Source organism: Protopterus annectens, chromosome 2.part0 (assembly GCF_019279795.1).
Source record: "Protopterus annectens isolate FY-2018-M chromosome 2.part0, PAN1.0, whole genome shotgun sequence".
In the NCBI taxonomy this organism is placed as follows: domain Eukaryota; kingdom Metazoa; phylum Chordata; order Ceratodontiformes; family Protopteridae; genus Protopterus; species Protopterus annectens.
Window position 1 is genome coordinate 233,543,812 of NC_056728.1, and position 21,153 is coordinate 233,564,964.

Consider the following 21,153-nt stretch of genomic DNA (forward strand, 5'->3'; position numbering starts at 1 on the left):
GTGTGTCTGCACATGTACTCACATATGTTGTCTTATCTTACTTTAGTGGTACTCAGGGAAACAGTGTTAACTATCACCATTTCAAGATTCAGCCCAGGTTTATTTGTGTAAACTAACTGTTCAGAAAAGGTACAGTCTCTCAAAGCTGGCCCAAAAATTGTACAGGGATACAGATGTTTCCCTTTAGCACCTTCACAGCACTAATAGTAACATTTTCCCAGGAATAGAAGATTCCCAACAGCTTCCCACACAGACAAGGCAACAGCCCTCATCCAACTTGTCTTCACACGATAGCAGCTCCACTCTTCCACAGATGTCTTCAGCACTCTAAGTTGATGGCCCCCCTTAACCTCTGTCATACAATATACATGCATTTACGTATGTATATTGTATGAATCTGTTTATGTATAGTCTTTTAAAATATGCCATCATTTCCATGATTGTTTTCAAACTGATTATAAAATGCTGATGATAATAATAAAGTTATAGATGTTATCCATCAAATCTAATAGAAGACAGCAAGGAGACACATACCTATATAAGGTTACACAAACACACACCCACACACCACATATATACATATGAAGGGTTTTTGTGTAGCTGCAAATGACCGAATAGGAAGATTACATCATAAATGAAGCAAAACAAAATTCAGAAAACCAAAAAGATAAAAATGCAAAGATGTCATACTTACTAGTCACTGAGAAGTTTCAGCACCTAGTGCTCCACATTTCACTCATGACAAAATTTGGTTTTGCTCCAAGGCTCCAAGTTGATGAACTAATTGGGTGGTGTGGTGAGATGATGTTTTGGGCTTGCCTTCATCCACATTAGTTTACTATTGAAGTGCTGTTTGATGGTGATGTTTTTCATTCATTTGCGTTTCCTCATTTTGTTTTTTTAATTTTTTTCATCATTCTTGATGTTCTTTGTGTTTCCCTGTTGCAGTCATCACATTTGGGTTATCTGCCTGCAGGTAGCCCTCAGTCGGCCTGAATACCAGAGTCTTGGGATTTCTGCATCGGATGCTGTCGATTCTTCCATGACATCAGGACATCATGGGTATAAAACATGCAGCCGACGCCATTACATCAGTCTTTCTTGCCGTGCAGTGTCCAAAGCAGAAGCAGTTCGCAAGTGCCGGTCGGCTGTCTCTTGAAATTTTCGTTTTTCGAGTTTCAGACCTGAAGTCTTCTAAAAGATAAGTACCCTGTTGGGGATCCTTTTTTTTTTTTTTTTCCTTGCTCTAACCAATGTCAGAAAAAGTTGATAGTTGTCTTGCCTGTGGAAAGCAAATACCTCACAGAGATTTTCATTCTTACTGCATCATCAGTTTAGGCTCAGACCACGATGTTCCTCACTGTCAGTTTTGTGCCTTGTTCAACGCCCAAACAATTTGTCGTCAGACTATTTTTGTTGCAAAATTCTTCCGCTCTCATTCACCATATTCTGAAATGGCTTTGATAAGCCATCCGGCTACCAATCTTCCCAAAAAATGTAAGGATAAAGACAGAGACAGACCGCATAGGCCAGTACTCAGTGAGGTGCCTTCGCAGCCCCTGGTACCTGCTTCTACAGATTCGCAGGCCTCTGCTGACACCCTTTCGGAGTCCGGTATGCCTCGAGTTGCTTCTTCAACTGTGGAACCTGCAGATGTCTCTACCTTGGATGGGTCTGGAGTTGTTGTGCAGGCACTGGCTTCTGAGGGTGTATTCCAACCTTCTGATGTTCATATTAAACCGACATCTTCGTTTTTTACTAAAACTAAACTACTGAGTTTCTCAGGCCCAGAGTTCGCACTTCGCCTAGAAAACCAATGACCAAAGCGCATGCTCAAGCTCCCATGCTACTGAAACAAATGCTTAGAATGGCTGAAGACTTTATAACTTTAATTAGCGGAAGCCAGCCTTCCCCCTCTGTAAGACAATGGATCAGTTTTCCTTCTGATTCTACAGACCGTGCGCCTCATAACTCTGATCCTTCTGATTATCTGGACTTTCCCTTATCTACCTTTGAGGATTCAGATGCAGAGGATTCCATCCCCTCTGACTCCCCTCCAGAGGACTTTTCTTTTGGTGAAAACTTGCATACCTTAAGATAACATTTCCACTGGGAATGCCAGGACTACCCACAGTCCAAATAAGAGACTCACAGAATTTTTAGACTTGCCTCAGCACAGGCCTCTAGCTATACCCCCTGTTCTGAAGAGTTGTAGAGGATATCTTCTTGAAATCCAGCCTTACCCCTGATACCTTGCCTCCAGCGTCCAGGAAACCTGATAGGTACTACCGAGTACCTGACTCCCACAACTTTCTTTTTAAAAATACTACTGTGGCTCCAGAGATCATTTCCCAGGGACCTAAAGGCATTAAGTCTACAATAGCCAAAAACCCTACCCCTTCAGACAGAGACTCTAGGGCTTTAGACAGATGGGGTAAGAAGATATACACCTCTGCTACTTTTGCCATCAGGGCTTTAAATTGCCAGTTTCATATGTTAAAGTATCAGCAACATATTATGGAGCTAATTAAACAGAAAATGATGTTGATTCCTGATTGTGCAGAAAAAATTTATACAAGAGTTAATGCATTCTGCTAACCAAGTTGGAAAACATACTTTGCAATGTGGTTTTGATGCCTTAGAAGCATCTTGCAGGGCTGCTATTACTGGGTCTATTCTTAGAAGGTATGCTTGGCTTAAGGAACATATCTTGCCAGACTATGTCAAAGCAAAATTACTAGATGCACCACTAAATCAAGAACACCTGTTTGGCAGTAAAGCAGAAGTTCTCAAAAAGATAGAGGAAAAAAAATAAATCTATGCAAACTGTTAAGTATTTACTACAGGTACAGCCACCTAGATTCAGTGGGCATTGACCTTCAAAAAACTGGTCCTTTCCAGTCCCTCCCAGACCTTCTCAGTCCTTACCCAGGGGCAGCATACCACCACGATTACAGTCTCAGTGTATGCACAGATTTTAAGCAATGGAGTGCTCCCACCTCTAAAACAAGGAGTAGTAAGCCAACATCCTGTGGTAAAATCTCACAATGACTTATCCTTAATTCTTCCAAGACTTGCACCAGTACTTGCAGCCTTAGGAGGAAAACTTGCCCTACATGCAAAAAACTGGGAGTGCATGACCCAGGACGGATGGGTCTTGAACATTGTATTCCAGGGATACAGATTCTACTTCCACTCACTGCCAATCCCAAGTGGAAGGCCAGACCTCCCCCCAAACCAGTGGGCAGAGGCCCAAAAGCAAGTACCTTCTCTTCTCAGTATCAAGGTTATTCGACCTGTCCCAGCAGAGCATAGGGGACAAGGTTTTTACTCCAGACTGTTTCTGGTACCCAGGAAAGAAAACTCTTGGCGTCCTATCCTGGATCTGTCAACACCTTCCTGGTGGTTCCAAGGTTCAAGATGCTTACTCTGCAACAGCTGCTTCCTATGCTAGCCAAGGACTCCTGGCTAGCCACCTTAGACTTAAAAGAAGCTTATCTGCACATCTCCATAAGGGAATATTGCAGGAAATACCTACGTTTCAGAGCAGGTTATATGCATTATCAGTTCTCTGCACTTCCCTTTGGCTTATCTACTGCACCCAGGGTATTCACAAAATGCCTAGCTCCAGCCATTGCATATTGCAGGCAGAGAAAAATTCAAATGTACACAAAATTGCCTGATTCAGGCGGACAGTCAGGAAATGCTACTCCAGCACCTGACATTTGTAAAGAGACCTCTAACTTCACTGGGGTACACCATCAGTGAAAATAAATCACATTAGGTACCCAGCCAACAGATTGTATTCCTAGGAGCAAACTTGAACACAACTTCCCAGATGGCATTCCTCACTCCAGAAAAATAAATGTATTTGACAAACTACATCAATCTACTGGGTACCAAAGCCCAGCTATCTGCAAGAAAAATACTGCAAGCCCTAGGGTTTATGGCCTCTTGCATTCTGCTAATTCCATATGCAAGACTGCATATGAGGAAACTTCAGTGGTACTTAAAAAGTCTCTGGTGTCAACTTTTTCATGACCTGGAAACAATGACTCCTATCATTCCTTGCCTAAGGGCAGAGTTTCTTTGGTGGGCAGAGGCCTCCTATCACAACAAAGGACTCCCTTTCACTCTACCTCCTTGCCGCCGAAACCCTAGATGCATCAGACTATGCATGGGGGGCTCACATGGCTGGACAAAGTATTCAATGCAATTGGAGCCCAAAGCAAAGGCACCTGCATATCAATCAAAAAGAAATGTTAGCTGTACAGACTGCTCTGACAGCCTTCAAATGCCTTATTCTTCCAGGGCAACTATTGATAAAGACAGACAACACCACAGTTATATAGTATATTAACACATGGGGGAACCCATTCCTACCCACTCTGCAGGTTAGCCATGGCTCTGTGGGACACAGCCTTGAGCAACCAAGTGCACCTGCAAGCTCAGTTCCTGCCAGGCAAACTAAATTTATTGCAGACGACTTAAGCAGAAATCTAATGGACCCACACGAGTGGAAACTGGAACCCAAATCATTCAAACTGCTGATCCACAGGTGAGGGGCACCAGAGGTGGATCTCTTCACTTCCCCTCAGAACTTTCAGTTGAGCAAATTTTGCACCAGAACTCCCCACAGCCAAGCATGGAAAGTGGATGCTCTGTCCTTTACATGGGAAAACCTCTCAATTAATGCCTTTCCCCCTCTGCCTCTCCTCTCAAAGGTTCTACTAAAGATCAAACAGGACAAGCCAAGAACAATCCTGATTGCACCAGATTGACCACAGCCACCTTTGCGCAGTCTGACAGTTCTGCCACCTTGACGCCTGCCTCAGACCCCCCTCCCTGCTGACCCAGCAGGAAGGCCGGATTGTGCATCCTCAGTTAAAAACCCTGAACCTAGCAACCTGGTTCATTCCCTGAACCCTCAGTAAACAGGTGCTGGATGTCATCCTGGAGGCAAAAAAGGTGTGCTACTAGAAAATCCTATTCAAAAAAGTGGAATAGATGCTGTTCTTGGAGCCAGTCTCAAGGAATGGGCACAAATGTGGCCAGCTTACTTCATACACTAGATTAGTTAACAGAAATGTTCCACTAAGGTCTATCCTTCTCTTGAATTAAAATTCATGCCTCTGCCATCTCAGCTCATTATAATACTGAGCCACCCCTATTCTCTCATCCTCTGGTCAAATAGGTCTTGAGAGGAGCCAAAAATTTAAGACCCCCCCCCCAAGGAGAGCTCCCACTCCAGCCTGGGGCCTTAAATTTGTATAGGAAAAACACACACTTCCACCCTTTGAACCTGCTGCTTCAGAAGAGTTAAAATTCTTCTCCTGGAAAATAGCTTTACTTCTAGCCATCACTTCAGCAAGAAGAGTGTCTGAATTGCAGACCCTTATGGCAATGGGACCCTTCATTATCTTCCATTTGGACAGGGTTCCCTCAGGACTAACCCATCATTTTTGCCAAAGGTGGTATCTAGTGTGGCTTTAAACCAGGCCATTCATTTGCCAACCTTTTTGCCCTAATCCTCAGAATACAGGGGAAAGGATCCTGCACTCCCTGGACGTGCACAAGCAGCTTAGATTCTATCTGGACAGGGCTAAACCTTTCTGAAAATCTGACCAGCTGCTAGTCAGTTTTGCTACAGGGACAGAGGGCCAACCATTTCTACATGGATAGCACACTGCATCCATTTCTACTGCAAACATCATGGGATATATATACAAACATACACAGATATATATATATATATATATACACACACACACACACACCTGCCCCACAGAGGATCCAGAACACATTCCAGTAGGGCTACGTCAACCTCTACAGCATTTCTTAGGGGAGTCCCTGCCAGGGACATCCAGGAAGCTGCAAGCTGGAGCTCTGTACGCACCTTCACCAAGCATTACCACTTACATATCTTTTCTAAATCCAGAGCTGGGTTTGCTGCAGCAGTATTACATGGCCTGCTTGCGAGCCGTAATGCTTCTTGACTGCCTCCACCCATCTTCAGCTTTGGGAATCAACCCAAATGTGATGACTGCAACAGTGAAATACAAAGAACATAGTACAGTTGTGTACACTTACCATAAATGTAGATGTTCGAGTGTATTCACTGTTGTAGTCCTGGCGACTCTCCCTCCAGCCCCCTGACTTCTCTTTACTTCTACCTATCCTTTTTGTTTGGCATACCTTATATCATTGGCATTTGATTTTTGCTGGAGGTATTCCACACCATGTAATTGCTTCCTATTTAGAGGGCTCCTGACATCTGGGGCAAGAAAAACTGATGTAATGGTGTCGACTGCATGTTTTATACCCATGACGTCCTTACGTCATGGAAGAAGCGACAGCATCCGATGCAGAAATCCCAAGACTGTGGTATTCAGGCTGACTGAGGTAACCTAAATGTGATGGCTGCAACAGTGAATACACTCGAACATCTACATTTATGGTAAGTGTACACAACTGTACTTTTCAGTCATTTGCTGTTTTACCTATATTAACAGTCCAGCTATGAAAAATAAAAGGAACTCTTGTAACTCTTTAATTTCAGGTTACTTTGTGTTTGATATAGCAAAACTAGCCATTTTTAGAAACCCAGTTCAGACTAAGTCCTTTTCTTTTTAATATAGTTTTATTTTTTCCTCTTCCCACTGCCTGACAGCCATTAGCCCTTATATGATCAGTTGGCCTGTTCATTCACAGTGGAGTGAGAGATGCTTGCAGGAAGCCACCATTGAGGCAGCCATCAGGTTTTCTTCTTTCTTACTTACTTTATTCTATGCCTTACATGTCTCTGTCATGCGATGTGTATACTTGCGAGAGCAAAAAGCCTGCAGTGCCTTCCCTGTGGTTGTGCACATTCTTGTACATGCCTCTGAACATTGCCACAAAACTGTGGCGTACTAGATCCAAGCACATACCCCCAACCCATTCATATCATACTGTACATCTTTCTGAAGTAGGTGCACCCCTGCAGCATGTTGGATCACCTACCCACCCTATCTTTACAGCTTTCAGGTGTGCCCTATATATATATATATATATATATATATATATATATATATATATATATATATATATATAGGGTCTACTTCATAACATTGAGACTTCATAATGTTGAATTTTAGAATCGAAAATTCAAAACACTGAAAACTCAGAACATTAAAAGTGTGCTTCATAACATTGAAAACTACATTGCACAAGTAAATAAGATCCCTCCACCTACACTGCCACTTAACAAACACACTTTCTACTACGTTTCTGCAGGGGGGCAAGCCCCCTGCACCCCTCTGCTTATAGTTGTAGAAGAGTAATATGTTATTGCATGTATTTTTGCTGCAATATAGGAAGTGTTGTTGTCCTGTATGTTTTTCGATATTATGAGATTCAGTATGATGAGTTTTCAGTATTTTGAAATTCGGGTTTTTAAGTTTTCGAGATTTAGAAGTGAACCCATATTATATATATGTATGTATACACACACACACGCATATATATATATATATATATGTGTGTGTTTGTGTGTGTGTGTGTGTGTGTGTGTGTGTGTGTGTGTGTGTGTGTGTGTGTATATATATATATATATATATATATATATATATATATACATATATACATATACACATATATGTATGATGTATGTAGTATATAAACACATTATTTTCAGTCTTGTTTGTTAGTGTTTCTGGACAGTTAGAATCCCATACTGGTTATGATGTCACATTTTTTACTTCACTTTTTCTAATGCAACAACACGTCGTTATGTAGTTCATCATCTGTGTACAGGTATATTTGTGAATTATATCCTTCTGTTCTTTATTAATCCTGCAAATTTTAGTCTTGTATTAACAGGAGGTACCATACTATTTACAGTATTTTTTTGTTGTAGCCATTTGTTGAAATTTGCATGAAACATGGCAACAAATATGAAGCTAAGAAGTACCTATCCAAAGTCACACCTGAACAGAAAGTGAAAGCCTGTCTTCAAGTTGGGTAAGTAGAGTATTATGTAATCCCATTTCATTTTATTATTTCTGTGTTGTGACAGATTTTATACCTTGAAAGTTATTAACACACATTGCTCCTGTCCTTTTTGCTGCCTGAAATCCATGGAATTGGAGGTGTTCATCGTGTTACCCTGCTGCAGTCATCACCCTTGGGTTATCCTGCCGTTAGGCGGTCCCGCAGTCGGCCCGAATTCGCTTCCTCCCTGACGTCAGTGCGCCAAGGGTATATAAGAGGCATCCAACACCATTTTCTTCAGTCTTTCTTGCCGCGCGGTGCCCGAAGCAGAAGCAGTTCGCAAGTGCCGGTCGGCCGACACCTGAGATTTTCGATTTGAATTTCAGTCCGAAGTCTTCAGTAATGCTAAGTACCCCGTTGGGGAACATTTTCTTGCCTCAGTCCGATGTCAGAAAAAGTTAACAATTGAATTTCTTGTGGGAAGCAAATACCTCATAAGGACTTCCATTCCTATTGTATTCCTTGCCTAGGCCCAGACCACGACGTCACAGGTTGTCGGTTTTGCGCTAGGTTTAATAAACGAACTATCAAACGCCGTTTTGACTTTGGACGGCATTACTTTGGTAGGAAATTTAATTATATCATGCCGTTGGAACTGCCGATGACCGCCATTCATAAAAAACGCTAGGATAAGGACAGGATTAGGAATAAGCCAGACACTGAGGCCTCAGCTGGGCCTGTCGCCGGTTCTCCGGTTTTCAGTGAGGTGCCTACGCAGCCCCTGATGACTGCAGAGTTGGAACCCCAGACAGCTGCGGATCCCCATGCGGAGTCTACTAGGCCGACGCAGCCTTCTACCGACACCGGAGCAGAACTAGACACCGGTGCAACGGAAACACCTTCGGTTTCTGAAGGTGTCTTCAGACCGACTACACTCACCATTAAATCTTATGCTAAACTTAAAACTCCTTTAAAACCTCAGAAAACTGTACATCAGTCTACAGTTCAAGACCCCATGCCTAAGAAACAGATGCTTAAGATGGCTGAAGATTTGATTACCCTTATCAGGGGTTCCCATCCCCCTCCTGATAAAAGACCAAGACAAGAGGAGGATTATGCATCCTCTGACCAGGTTTCTCTCTCCTCAGATTCTTCTGAGGAACAGGATTACACTTTTCCACCTTATGAAGATTCTGATGCTGAAGACTCTATTCCCTCAGCATCTCCCCCTGAAGACTACTCCTTTGAGGAAACTTTACATACCATGAGGGAACATTTCCATTGGGAAGGCCAGGATTACTCAGATTCTAAGAAAAGGCTCCGACAGTTCCTTTTACTACCCCAGGACAGACCTCTTGCTATCCCTCCTGTTCTGGATATTGTGGATGATGTTTACTTGGAGTCTAGTTTAAATCCAGACTCTCTTCCTCCTGCTCCAGCCAAACCAGACAGATACTACAGAGTACCTGACTCACACAAATTCCTTTATAAAAGCCCTGTAGCTGACCCAGAAACAATTTCCCAGGGTCCTAAGGGAGCAAAAGCTTCTATGGCTAAAAATCCTGTGCCCTCTGAAAGGGATTCTAGAGCCCTAGATAGATGGGGCAAGAAAATATACACCTCAGCTACTCTGGCTATGAGAGCACTAAATTGCCAGTTTCATGTGTTGAAATATCAACAATTTCTAATGTCTCAGTTAAAACAAAAAATGAGCACACATTCAGAACTGCCTGAATTCAAAGAAATGCAGGATCTGTTGCATGCAGCTGAACAGGTGGGCAAACATACTTTACAATGCGGATTAGACTCATTGGAAGCTTCTTGTAGAGCCGCTGTTACTGGCTCTGTCATACGTAGGCATGCTTGGTTAAAAGAACAAACCCTCCCTGACCATATTAAAGCAAAAATTATTGGATGCACCTTTACAACAGGATGTATTATTTGGTGTCAAAGCAGAAGAGGTTTTAAAGAAAATGGAGGATAAGGCAAAGTCTATGCAAACGGTCAGGGATTTTTTGCAGGTACAACCCCCTCGATTCAGCAGAAATTGGCCAACAAAAAACAGGTCCTTTCCAGCTTCAGACAGATCACAGAGGGGTAAATACAGACGCCCAAGGGGCAGAGATCAGTCACAGGGCCCTTACAAACCTCGCCAATGGGGTTCTGCTACCCAGAAAGGAGGAGAAGACAGGCCCCAAGCTAGCAGAAGACAAACACAATGACTCTATCCTCAAACTACCAAGCAAATCTCTCCTGGCAACTCCCTTGGGAGGAAAATTAGCATTTTTTGCAGACAACTGGCACACATCACAAAAGACAAATGGGTCGTAAACATTGTCTCTCAAGGATACAGATTCCACTTTCATACCTTACCAAGGAACAAAGGAATGCCAAACCTGCCACCAAATCAATGGGCAGAGGCACAAAAACAAATTGCAGCTCTCATGAACATGAGAGCCATTCAGCAGGTACCTACACAGGAGCAAGGACAAGGATTTTACTCGAGACTCTTCCTAGTCCCAAGAAAGGACAAAGCATGGAGACCCATTCTGGATCTTTCAATTCCGAACACCTATCTGCAAGTACCAAAATTTAAGATGCTAACACTACAGCAGCTTCTTCCCATGCTGGGCAAGAATGCTTGGCTAGTCACTTTGGACCTCAAGGAGGCATACCTGCATGTCCCTATCAGACAAAATTGCAGAAGATACCTCCGCTTCATTGCACTTTCAAAGCATTATCAATTCTCTGCACTGCCCTTTGGCTTATCTACTGTGCCCAGGGTCTTCACAAAATGCCTGGCACCAGTAATTGCATACTGCAGAAAAAGAGGAATTCAAATATACGCATACCTGGACGACTGCCTTATTCAAGCAGAAAGCAAAGACATTCTTTTAAAGCATCTGGCATTTGTCAAACACCTTCTAAGTTGCCTAGGGTACACAGTAAACGAAAAGAAATCAAAACTAGTGCCCTCACAAAACATAATATTCCTGGGTGCCAGCTTGAATACAACGGCCCAGATGGTTTTTCTCACGCCAGACAAGCAACGACAGCTGTTTCAATATTTCAAAATAATGGCAACAAAGACCCAACCCCCTGCAAGAAAAATTCTGCAGGCCTTGGGATTCATGGCATCTTGCATACTACTAATACCATTTGCAAAACTGCATATGAGGAAATTACAATGGTACCTGAAAAGTGTATGGACTCAGCACAGCCACAGCTTGGAAACAATGATACCACTCATTCCCTGCCTTCAACAGGAGTTTCTATAGTGGGCACAGGCATGTCACCTCAACAAGGGTCAGCCTTTCACCTTACCCACAGCCAGGCAAACTGACAACAGATGCATCGGACTATGCCTGGGGAGCACACATGGCAGCGCAGTGCATTCAGGGCAAATGGACTACAGATCAGAGACATCTGCATATCAATCAAAAGGAAATGCTAGCAGTACAGAATGCCCTAACAGCTTTCAAGGACCTTCTACACCCAGGACAACTACTAATAAAGACGGACAATACCACAGTCATGTGGTACATAAGCAAGGGGGCAAACATTCCTACCCTCTATGCAGGCAAGCAATGACCTTGTGGAACACTGCACTGTCTTACCAGGTTCAATTACAAGCACAATTCCTGCCAGGACAGAAAAACACATTGGCAGACGACCTAAGCAGAAACATCATGTATCCACACAAATGGAAACTAGATCCACAAGTATTTGCAATGATAGCTCAAAAATGGGGATGCCCAGACATAGATCTGTTTGCAAACCACCTACTTCAAAAATTTTGCCCAAGGACCTTCCATCCACTAGCTTGGAAAGTGGACACCCTCTCATTCAGTTGGCAAACATTAACAGTGTATGCCTTCCCTCCACTGCCTCTTCTAGCAAACGTACTGCTGAAAGTCAGATTAGAGAGACCACAAATGATACTCGTTGCACCAGACTGGCCACGCCAGCATTGGTACCCAATTTTAAGGAACATGGCCCACGGCCCACCATGGATTTTGCCACAAATTCCTCACCTGCTCACCAAGCGAGATCATCAGATTCTACACAGCCAGCTCAAGACTTTAAACTTGGCTGCATGGCAGATTACCTAAACATCCAGCCAACACCTTTATCCAAAGCTGTTATGGATGCCATTCTGGAGGCCAGGAGACCCAGCACCAGACAAATGGAAAAGATTTTGCGCCTGATTCTACAATATTTAACTGAGATGTTACACAAAGGACTTTCCTTTTCATCTATTAAGATCCACGCCTCAGCAATTTCAGCATGGATCCTCCTTTATTCTCACATTCATTCCTGAGACAGTTCCTCAGAGGGGCTAAGAACTTAAGACCGCCAAGGAGAGCTCCAACACCTACTTGGGATCTCAACTTTGTTCTGGAAAAGCTTACACTACCGCCCTTTGAACCAGATTTTTCAGCTGATTTAAAATTTCTTTCATGGAAAACTGCCCTACTACTAGCAATAACCTCAGCTAGAAGAGTCTCAGAGCTACAGGCACTAATGGCAGTGGAACCTTTCATCATTTTTCATCAAGACAGAGTTTCTCTACGAACAAATCCTTCCTTTGTGCCAAAGGTGGTATCCAGTGTGGCCCTAAGCCAAACCATTCACTTGCCCACCTTCTTCCCAAATCCCCAGAACAAAGGAGAAAGGCTCCTGCACTCTTTGGACATTCACAGGCAATTACGTTACTACCTGGATAAAACTAAGGCTTTCAGAAAAACTGACCAGCTTTTTGTAGCCTATGCTACAGGATCACAAGGAAAAGCTATCTCAAAATAGACCATTTCAAAATGGATAGGGCATTGCATACGTTTCTGTTACACACATCATGGGAAACCAGTACCTGCTAACATTAGGTCCCACTCCACCAGGGCTACAGCTACATCAGCAGCCTTTCTCAGGGGAGTGCCAACCAAGGATATTCTGGAAGCTGCTACTTGGAGTTCAGTGCACACCTTCACCAAACTCTATCACTTACCTCTATACTCTAAGACTAGAGCTGGTTTTGCCACTGCAGTTTTGCAGGGCTTACTAGCTTCTTCTAACCCTGTCTGACTCCACCTCCCATCCTTAGTTTTGGGATTCAACCCAAGGGTGATGACTGCAGCAGGGTAACACAATGAACATAGTACAGTTTTGTACCTACCATAAATGTAGATGTTCGAGTGTTCACCCTGCTGCAGTCCAGGTTACCCTCCCTCTGAACTAGCTGAACTTATCTCTGCCACTCTATCCTATACTACCTCTGTGGTGTATTTGCTTGTGCCTAAGGGTTTTGTTTTATTTTTATTTAGCTATATGTGTATATATATATATATATATATATATATATATATATATATATATATATATATATATATATATATATATATATATATATATTTTTTTTTTTTTTTTTTGCCTACCTATTGGGGGTACCTGACATCTGGGGCAAGAAAAACTGAAGAAAATGGCGTTGGATACCTCTTATATACCTCTGGCGCACTGACGTCAGGGAGGAAGCGATAGCAACCGAAGCCGGACCAAGACTTTGGAATTCAGGCCGACTGCGGGACGGCATGACGGCAGGATAACCCAAGGGTGATGACTGCAGCAGGGTGAACACTCGAACATCTACATTTATGGTAGGTACAAAACTGTACTTTCCTTTTCTTGCACTGTTGTCCACTGAAACAGGTAGATGTAAGAAACAAAGACAGTATCTTCCACTGGAACCAAAATCAAATTAGTTTTTTCACAGGTTTGATTCTCACAGCCTGTATTTACTTAGTATGTGACAGTGACTCTGAAGAAGTCACTTAACCAAACATTGCCCTTGGGTCACACTTGAAAAGCTATAGCTGCTGTGCAGTGGATTTTGCCCAGATGACAAATATAATGTTTTAGTTAGTGTTTATTCATCGAGAAAACCTGTGCATGGATGAACACAAAGATGTTCTTCATGTTTCACTGTTGCAGTCATTACATTTGGGTAGTCTGCTGGCAGGTTGCCCTCAGTCGGCCTGATTAACAAAGTCTTGGGTCTTATGTCGGTTGCTGTCCCTTCTTCCATGACGTCAGGTCATCAGGGGTATAAAACATGCAGACGATGTCATTACCTCAGTCTTTCTTTCCGTGCGGTGCCTGAAGCAGAAGCAGTTCGCAAGTGCCGGTCGGCCGAATCCTGAAATTTTCGTTTTCGAGTTTCAGAACCGAAGTCTTCAACTTAAAGCTAAGTACCCCATTGGGGAAACTTTTTCTTGCTCCTTACAGATGTCAGTAAAAGTTAATAATTGGATTACTTGTGGAAAGCAAATACCTCATAAAGGTTTTCATCTGTGCTGTATTCCTTGTCTAGGCCCTGACCACAGTGTACCTTGCTGTCCGTTTTGTGCTTTGTTTAATCAGCGCACTATCCGTCACCTGTACATTTTTGCCTCTAAATATTTCGGTTCTCGGTTTAATTGTCAAGAAATGACATTGGATAGCCATCCGACTACCGGAACTTCGAAAAAACGCAAAGATAAAGACAGAGACAGGTCGTTGAGGTCCAAAACTGTCGACAACGCTTCTCCTAAGCCAGTTGCCAGTTCGCCGGTGCTCAGTGAGGTGCTTTCGCAGCCCCTGATACCTGCTACGTCTGACTCGCAGGCCTCTACTGAGATCCATTCAGAGTCCGGTATGCCGCAAGATACTTCAACTATGGAACCAGAGGATGTCTCTTCCTTGGATAGGTCTGGAGCCGCTGTGCAGGCACCGGCTTCTGAGGGTTTATTCAGGCCTACAGACTTGCATATCAAACCAACTCCACCTTCAATACTAAGGCCTAAATCTCGATCTATGTCAAAAAAACGATGCCCAGGTCACATGTTCAGGCCCCTATGCCTAAAAAACAAATGATCAAAATGGCTGAAGATCTAATTACTCTAATCCGGGGTAGTCAACCTCCCCCTTCTAAGAGGCCTAGGCCTGAGCTTGACTGTGAATCTTCTGATCAGGACTCTGTTTCTTCTGACTATTCAAATGACCTGGATTTGTCCATACCTACTTATGAGGATTCTGACGCAGAGGATTCCATTCCCTCTGCTTCCCCCCCTGAGGATTTCTCTTTTGGTGAAACTTTACATACCTTAAGGGAGCATTTCCACTGGAAAAGTCAGGAATTCTCTGATTCAAAAAAGAGGCTTAGGGATTTTCTTCTTTTACCTCAGCATAGACCTTTGGCTATACCGCCTGTACTAGACATTGTTGATGATGTGTTTTCGGAATCCAGTATGGCCCCTGATTCCCTGCCTCTAGCTCCTTGTAAACCTGACAGATACTACAGGGTTCCTGAGTCTCACAAGTTCCTTTTCAAAAATCCTGTTGCAGATCCTGAAACCATTTCTCAAGGGCCTAAGGGCATTAAGGCTTCTACTGCTAAAAATCCTACCCCTTCTGATAGAGACTCCAGGGCACTGGATAGATGGAGTAAAAAGGTTTATACTTCTGCAGCCTTGGCTGTAAGGGCTTTAAATTGCCAATTTCATATGTTAAAATATCAACAGCATATTATTGGACTGCTTAAACAGAAAATGATGTTGATTTCTGACTTTGTGGAAAATAAAGATTTACAGGATTTATTGCATTCTGCTGAACAAGTCGGAAAGCATACTTTGCAATGTGGTTTTGATTCTTTAGAGGCCTCTTGCAGGGCTGCTGTTACTGGGACTGTGCTTAGAAGGCATGCTTGGCTTAAGGAGCAATCTCTGCCTGATCATGTTAAAGTAAAATTGTTGGATGCTCCTTTAAATGAGGACCGCCTGTTTGGCAATAAGACTGAAGAAGTTTTAAAAAAGATGGAAGATAAAGCCAAATCTATGCAAACTGTAAAAGATTTCTAACAAGTGCAACCTCCAAGATTTAGTAGGCACTGGCCTACTAAGAATTGGTCCTTTCCAGCTCCTTCCAGATACTCTCAAGCCAAATCCAGACAAACCAGAAGCACCAGGTTTCAGTCCCAGGGCTCTCAGACCTAAGCAATGGGGGGGCCTCCACTTCCAAATCTGGAAATAACAAGACACCCCCTATGGTAAAATGACTTTCCTTTAAAATTACCAAGCGCTTTACATTTAGCCGCCCCTTTGGGGGAAAAGATTGCTTTTCATGCAGAAGACTGGGAACTCATAACCCAGGACAAATTGATTTTAAATATAGTGTCCCAGGGATACAGATTTCATTTCCACACTTTGCCAACACCAAACGGGTGGCCGGACCTACCCCCAAATTAGTGGGCAGAGGCTCAGAAACAAGTACTTTTCCTTTTAAACATGGGGGGCTATTCATCCGGTACCAGAAAAGGAAAAGGGACAAGGTTTCTATTCCAGGCTTATCTGATACCCAGAAAAGACAAATCATGGCGTCCAATTCTGGACCTGTCTACTCTAAACACCTTTCTGGACATTCCAAAATTGAAGATGCTGACTCTTCACCAGTTACTTCCTATGCTAGGCAAAGATGGGCAAAGATGCCTGGTTGGCAACTCTAGATTTAAAAGAAGCGTACCTGCATGTCCCAATCAGGGAGTCTTGCAGAATATACCTATGCTTCAAAGCAGACTACTTGCATTATCAGTTCTCTGCACTGCCCTTTGGCTTGTCTACTGCACCCAGGTTATTCACAAAGTGCCTGGCTCCAGTAATTGCATTTTGCAGGCAAAGAAATATTCAAATATATCCATACCTGGACGATTGTCTAATTCAGGCAGAAAACCAGGCCATACTTCTAAATCATCTGGCGTTTGTAAAAAGGGTTATAACTTGTCTAGAGTACACCATAAACGAAAAGAAATCACAACTGGTACCCTCTCAACAGATTACATTCCTGGGTGCAAGCTTGAGTACAACTGCCCAGATGGCTTACCTCATGCCAGAAAAGCAAATTCATTTGGTAACTTTCTTCAAACAAGTGGCCACAAAAACCCTGATATCTGCAAGACATATACTGCAAGCCTTGGGGTTCATGGCCTCCTGCATTCTTCTAATTCCATATGCAAGACTGCATATGAGGAAACTTCAGTGGTACTTAAAAAGTCTATGGAGTCAACATTGTCACAGCCTGGAAACAATGATTCCTATCATACCTTGCCTACGTCTAGAGTTCCTATGGTGGGCAGAGGCCTGCCACCAAAACAAGGGACTGGCATTCACGCTACCCCCTGCCACCCAAACCCTAACTACAGATGCATCAGACTATGCATGGGGGGCTCACCTAGCAGGGAAGTGCATTCAGGGCAAATGGAACCCAAATCAAATGCACCTACATATCAATCAAAAATAAATGTTAGCTGTACAGAATGCTCTGACAGCCTTCAAAGACTACATTCTTCCAGGACAACTAATGGTAAAGACGGACAACACTATGGTTATGTGGTACATAAACAAGCAGGGTGTACACATCCCTACCCCCTCTGCAGACTAGCCATGGCATTGTGGAACACGGCCTTTAGCTACCAAGTGCACTTACCAGCTCAATTCCTGCCAGGAAAATTAAATACACTGGCAGATGGACTAAGCAGAAATCTCATGGACCCACACGAGTGGAGACTGGAACCACGAATTTTCAACATGTTGACAAGCAAATGGGAGCCCAGACATAGATCTATTTGCCTCCCTCTGGAACTACCAGTTGGACAAATTTTGCACAAGGACTCCCCACAAAAAAGCCTGGAAAGTGGATGCTCTGTCCTTCAGCTGGAAAAACCTATCAGTCTACGCCTTTCCCCATCTGCCTCTACTCTGCAAAGTTTTGTTAAAAGTCAAACAGGTCAAACCAAGAATGATTTTGATTGCTCCAGACTGGCCACGCCAACACTGGTACCCGCTCCTGCACAGTGTGTCACAAATATTTCCATGGCACCTGTCTCAGACACCTTCCTTATTGTGTCAGCAGGAGAACCAGATTCTGCACCCTCAGCTCCCAACATTGAACCTTGCAGCTTGGCTAATCACTTAAATTCACCCTTAGCATCCTTCAACAAACCTGTGGTGGATGTCATCTTGGAGGCGAGAAGACCTAGTACTAGAAAATCTTATGCTGACAAATGGAAAAGATTCTGTGCTTGGAATCAATCTCAAGGAATGAGCACAGCAGGGCCCAATTAGATTTTACAATACTTAACTGAGATGCTTCACAAGGGCCTGTCTTCTTCCTCCATTAAAATCCACGCCTCAGCCATTTCAGCTCATTATAACACAGAACCTCCCCTTTTCTCTCATCCTCTGCTCAAGCAGTAACTCGGAGGGGCCAAAAACTTGGGACCACCCAGGAGAGCTCCAACCCCTGCCTGGAACCTTAACTTTGTATTGTAGAAACTCACTCTACCTCCTTTCGAGCCGGCTGCTACTGCAGACTTAAAATTTCTTTCTTGGAAAACAGCCTTCCTTCTGGCAGTCACTTCAGCTAGAAGGATATCTGAGTTACAGGCCCTTATGGCAGTGGAGCCTTTCATCATCTTTCATGCAGACAGGGTGTCACTCAGGACCAATCCATCCTTCATGCCCAAGTTGGTGTCCAGTGTGGCTCTTAATCAGTCCATTCATTTGCCAACTTTCTTTCCCAATCCACAGGACAAAGGGGAACGGATTCTGCTTTCACTGGATGTGCGCAGACAACTTAGATTCTACTTGGACAGGACTAAAACTCGAAGAAAATCTGAACAACTGCTGGTAGCATTTGCTGCAGGGGCAGAGGGAAAGGCTATTTCAAAACAAACCATTTCTAAATGGATAAGCCATTGCATTCATTTCTGCTATAAGCACCATGAAAAACTTATCCCCCAGGGGATCAGATCTCATTCCACCAGGGCTGCATCTACTTCTGCAGCCTTTCTCAGAGGTGTTTCTACCAGAGATATTCTAGAAGCTGCTACCTGGAGTTCAGTTCATACTTTCACCAAGCATTATCATTTACCAATTTTCTCTAAATCCAGAGCTGACTTTCCCACTGCTGTCTTGCAGGGCCCTATAGCTGGTCCTAATGCTGTATAAATCCATCCTCCCAACCACAGCTTTGGGAATTTACCCAAATGTAATGACTGCAACAGTGAAACACGAAGAACATAGTACAGTTGTGTACACTTACCATAAATGTAGATGTTCAAGTGTATTCGCTGTTGCAGTCCTGGCTACCCTCCCGCCTGCCCCCTGCTTTTTCTCTGACTATACCTCTACTTTCTGTTACTATGCTTAAAAGCTTTTTGGTGTATTTGCTTTTGGTTGGAGGTATATTTTTGTGTTTTAAATTTCATTTTGCTCCCCATTCGGAGGGCACCTGACATCTGGGGCAAGAACAACTGAGGTAATGACGTCGGCTGCATGTTTTATACCCCTGACAACCTGACGTCATGGAAGAAGGAACAGCAACAGACGCAGGACCCAAGACTTTGTTAATCAGGACGACTGAGGGCAACCTGCCAGCAGATTACCCAAATGTAATGACTGCAACAGTGAATACACTCGAACATCTACATTTATGGTAAGTATACAAAACTGTACTTTCGCACGAGTGCCGGTCGGCTGCTACCTGAGATTCATTTCCGAAGTGAAGTCTTCTAAAGCTAAGTACCCCATTGGGGATCCTTTTTTCTTGCTCTAACCGATGTCAGAAAAAATTAACAATTGTCTCGACTGTGGAAAGCAAATACCACACCGAGACTTTCATTCTTACTGCGTCACCTGCTTAGGCCCAGACCATGACATCCTCTGCTGTCACTTTTGTGCTTTGTTCAACGCCAGAACTCTACATCGTCTGGCTCTTATTGTAGCCAGATCTTTTCATTCTCAGTCCTCAGATGGTAAGCCTTCCGACTACCTATCTTTTGAAAAAGCATGAGGATAAAGACAGAGACAGACCACACAGATCCAAAACTGCCGATGATGCTGCCGTTAAGCTAGATGTCAGTCCTCCGGTCCTCAGTGAGGCACTTTCGCAGCCCCTGACGACCGTTTCTGTGTATTCGCAGGCTGCTACCAAGACCCTTTCGGAGTCTGATATGCCACGAGACACTTCTTCGACTAAGGATCCTGCGGATGTCTCTACCTTGGATGGGTCCGGAGCCGCTGAGCAAGCACCGGCTTCCGAGGAAGTACTTCGCACTACCAATGCTCGACTCAGTCCGATGACTTCTTTTGCGTCTTCATTTCTTTCGAAAACAACAGAGTTTTTAAGGCCCAGGGTACTTTCCACACCAAAAAAAACAATGACACAAACCCTACCACCGGCTTCCTTGCCTCAGTCCCAAAGGCTTAAAATGGCGGAAGACCTTATGTTTATTAGGGGACGCCCTTCCAAAAGAAAAAGACACTTGTCTCCAGTGGGTTTATCTGAACATGAGTCCAAGGGCTCTGATGCATCTGAATATGAGGATATGCAACCTCTCTCTGCTTATGAGGATTCTGATGCAGAGGAATCCATCCCTTCAGCCTCTCCACCTGAGGACCTTTCTTTTGGGGAAACCCTACATACTTTAAAGGAGCATTTCCAATGGGAAAGTCAGGACTATCCCCTGTCAAAAAAGAGACTCAGGGAATTCTTAGATCTACCACAGCACAGACCCGTGGCCATTCCTCCTGTCTTGGATGTTGTGGATGATGTTTTTATGGAATCCAGTCTGAATCCTGACATCCTCCCTCCTGCTCCCAGGAAACCTGACAGGTATTACAGAGTCCCTGACTCTCACAAATTTCTTTTCAGAAATCCTTCTGCTGACTCCGAGGTCATCTCTCAAGGACTTCAGCTAAGAATCCCATCCCCTCAGATAGGGATTCTAGAGCATTAGATAGATGGGGTAAGAAAGCATACATCCCTGCTACTCTTGCTATTAGAGCATTACATTGTCAGTTCCATATGGTCAAATTTCAACAGCATACCATGGAACTCCTCAAACAAAAAATATCTACCTTTCCAGCTTGTGCAGAAAATAAAGAGTTACAAGACTTAATGCATTCTGCAAGTCAAGTTAATAAGCACACCTTACAATGTGGCTTTGACGCCGTAGAAGCATCTTCCAGGGCAGCAGTCACTATTTCTGTCCTTAGAAGGCATGCTTGGCTTAAAGAACAGACCTTGCCAGACTATGTCAAATCAAAATTGTTGGACACACCTTTAAACAAAGACAACTGATTTGGCACCAAGGCA

The 21,153-nt window shown here is 43.5% G+C and overlaps 1 protein-coding gene across 1 annotated transcript in view; it reads left to right on the plus strand.

The window, feature by feature from the left end:
• The window catches only part of VPS16 (VPS16 core subunit of CORVET and HOPS complexes), a 1,917,946-nt gene that overhangs the window by 1,881,278 nt on the left and 15,515 nt on the right, over positions 1-21,153 (plus strand). The window contains exon 23 of the mRNA XM_044060689.1: positions 7,898-8,001. Within this exon, the coding sequence (XP_043916624.1) occupies positions 7,898-8,001 (104 nt within the window). The remainder of the gene's footprint in view (positions 1-7,897; positions 8,002-21,153) is intronic.